The 2,500-nt window shown below is 43.8% G+C and overlaps 1 protein-coding gene across 1 annotated transcript in view; it reads right to left on the bottom strand.

Annotated features, from left to right (window-relative positions):
• Nucleotides 1-2,500, bottom strand: part of LOC127633613 (alpha-actinin-2-like) — a 35,585-nt gene that overhangs the window by 22,221 nt on the left and 10,864 nt on the right. Inside the window, exon 7 of the mRNA XM_052112834.1 lies at nt 772-853. Coding sequence (XP_051968794.1) covers nt 772-853 — 82 coding nt within the window. The remainder of the gene's footprint in view (nt 1-771; nt 854-2,500) is intronic.

Here is a 2,500-nt window from a genome sequence, read left to right on the forward strand (position 1 = left end):
GAACCAGCAACCTTCTGATTAACAGCCCTGTGCTTTAGCCACTACGCCACCACCACTCCTGTGTGTATATGTGTATGTGTGTGTGTGTGTGTATATGTGTATGTGTGTGTGTGTTTGTATATGTGTGTGTGTATATGTGTGTATGTGTGTGTGTATATTTGTGTGTGTGTGTGTGTGTATGTGTGTGTATGTGTATATGTGTGTATGTGTATGTATATGTGTGTATGTGTATGTGTGTGTATATGTGTGTGTGTGTATATGTGTGTGTGTGTATATGTGTATATGTGTGTATGTGTATGTATATGTGTGTATGTGTATGTGTGTGTATATGTGTATATGTGTGTGTGTGTATATGTGTGTGTGTGTGTGTATGTATATGTGTGTGTGTGTATGTGTGTGTGTATGTGTGTGTGTGTGTATGTGTGTGTGTGTGTGTGTGTATGTATATGTGTGTGTATGTGTGTATGTATGTATGTGTGTATGTGTTTTTGGTAAGAGCTCTCAAGAAAAAAAAGAAAAAAAATATTTAAGGTTCACAAAATTCCATCAAATAGTAAACTTTAATAATAATAATAATAATAATAATAATAATAATAATAATAATAACAACAACAATTAAGTTAAGCTTTAGAAATTATTCCATTTAATTTGATGGATTTCAAAAAAAGAAAAAAATGAGTGTTTGAAAATAAATATAAATGTTAATAAACACATTAATGATCAATAAAGGTTTATAAAGGCTCTGCTGTTGCTCAGATGATCCGTGTTTACCTTCTGGATCCAACATTTTCGGGATATCCAGGTGTTTCTCCGCGATTTCCAAAGCCAGATTCAGATTTCCAAGAGCATCATCCTAAACACAGAGAGACAAACCAGAAAACTGTCCAGATCACATTCAGATCGTATAACTCCTTAAAATCAGACGAGACTAATCATCACAATCATCAGATACATCAAGAGCAGCTCTGAATTATTGAACAAATCACTGAAAGTGATGACATTAAAACACACTCATTTCCTTTATGCTATTTTTTTTACAAGTCACGAGTTTGAATCCAGGGCGCGCTGAGTGACTCCAGTCAGGTCTCCTTAGCAACCAAATTGGCCCGGTTGCTAGGGAGGGTAGAGTCACATGGGGTAGACAAATTGGCCCGGTTGCTAGGGAGGGTAGTGTCACATGGGGTAACCAAATTGGCCCTATTGCTAGGGAGGGTAGAGTCACATGGGGTAACCAAATTGGCCCTATTGCTAGGGAGGGTAGAGTCACATGGGGTAACCAAATTGGCCCTATTGCTAGGGAGGGTAGATTCACATGGGGTAACCAAATTGGCCCGGTTGCTAGGGAGGGTAGTGTCACATGGGGTAACCAAATTGGCCCGGTTGCTAGGGAGGGTAGAGTCACATGGGGTAACCAAATTGGCCCGGTTGCTAGGGAGGGTAGAGTCACATGGGGTAACCAAATTGGCCCGGTTGCTAGGGAGGGTAGAGTCACATGGGGTAGACAAATTGGCCCGGTTGCTAGGGAGGGTAGTGTCACATGGGGTAACCAAAGTGGCCCTATTGCTAGGGAGGGTAGAGTCACATGGGGTAACCAAATTGGGCCGGTTGCTAGGGAGGGTAGAGTCACATGGGGTAACCAAATTGGGCCGGTTGCTAGGGAGGGTGGAGTCACATGGGGTAACCAAATTGGCCCTGTTGCTAGGGAGGGTAGAGTCACATGGGGTAGACAAATTGGCCCGATTGCTAGGGAGGGTAGTGTCACATGGGGTAACCAAATTGGCCCGGTTGCTAGGGAGGGTAGAGTCACATGGGGTAACCAAATTGGGCCGGTTGCTAGGGAGGGTAGAGTCACATGGGGTAACCAAATTGGGCCGGTTGCTAGGGAGGGTAGAGTCACATGGGGTAACCAAATTGGGCCGGTTGCTAGGGAGGGTAGAGTCACATGGGGTAAACAAATTGGGCCAGTTGCTAGGGAGGGTAGAGTCACATGGGGTAACCTGCTCGTGGTCACTATAATGTGGTTCTCGCTCTTGGTGGGGCGTGTGGTGAGTTGTGCGTGGATGCCGCGGAGAATAGCGTGAAGCCTCCACACATGCTACGTCTCCACGGTAACACACTCAACAAGTCACGTGATAAGATGCGCGGATTGACGGTCTCAGACGTGGAGGCAACTGAGATTCGTCCACCCGGATTGAGGCGAGTCACTACGCCACCACTAGGACTTAGAGCGCATTGGGAATTGGGCGTTACAAATTGGGGAAAAAAACATGTAATTTTGCTCCTCAAGTGTTTTAAGGATGTTAAGATATTTTTTACCAGATAATAAGACAAAAATACTTTTGCCGTTCATTGTTTTCTGTTCTGATAATTGTTACTCATCACATTCACACAAGATCACAGCACTCTTCATGCATTTACATGTCCGTTGATAACAGTTCTGATCTTGTGTTTCTGTCAGTCAGATCAGGATTAGCGAATCTTGGTGTCGATCCAGACTGTG

The sequence above is a fragment of the Xyrauchen texanus genome, chromosome 40 (genome assembly GCF_025860055.1).
Source record: "Xyrauchen texanus isolate HMW12.3.18 chromosome 40, RBS_HiC_50CHRs, whole genome shotgun sequence".
NCBI classification, from domain to species: domain Eukaryota; kingdom Metazoa; phylum Chordata; class Actinopteri; order Cypriniformes; family Catostomidae; genus Xyrauchen; species Xyrauchen texanus.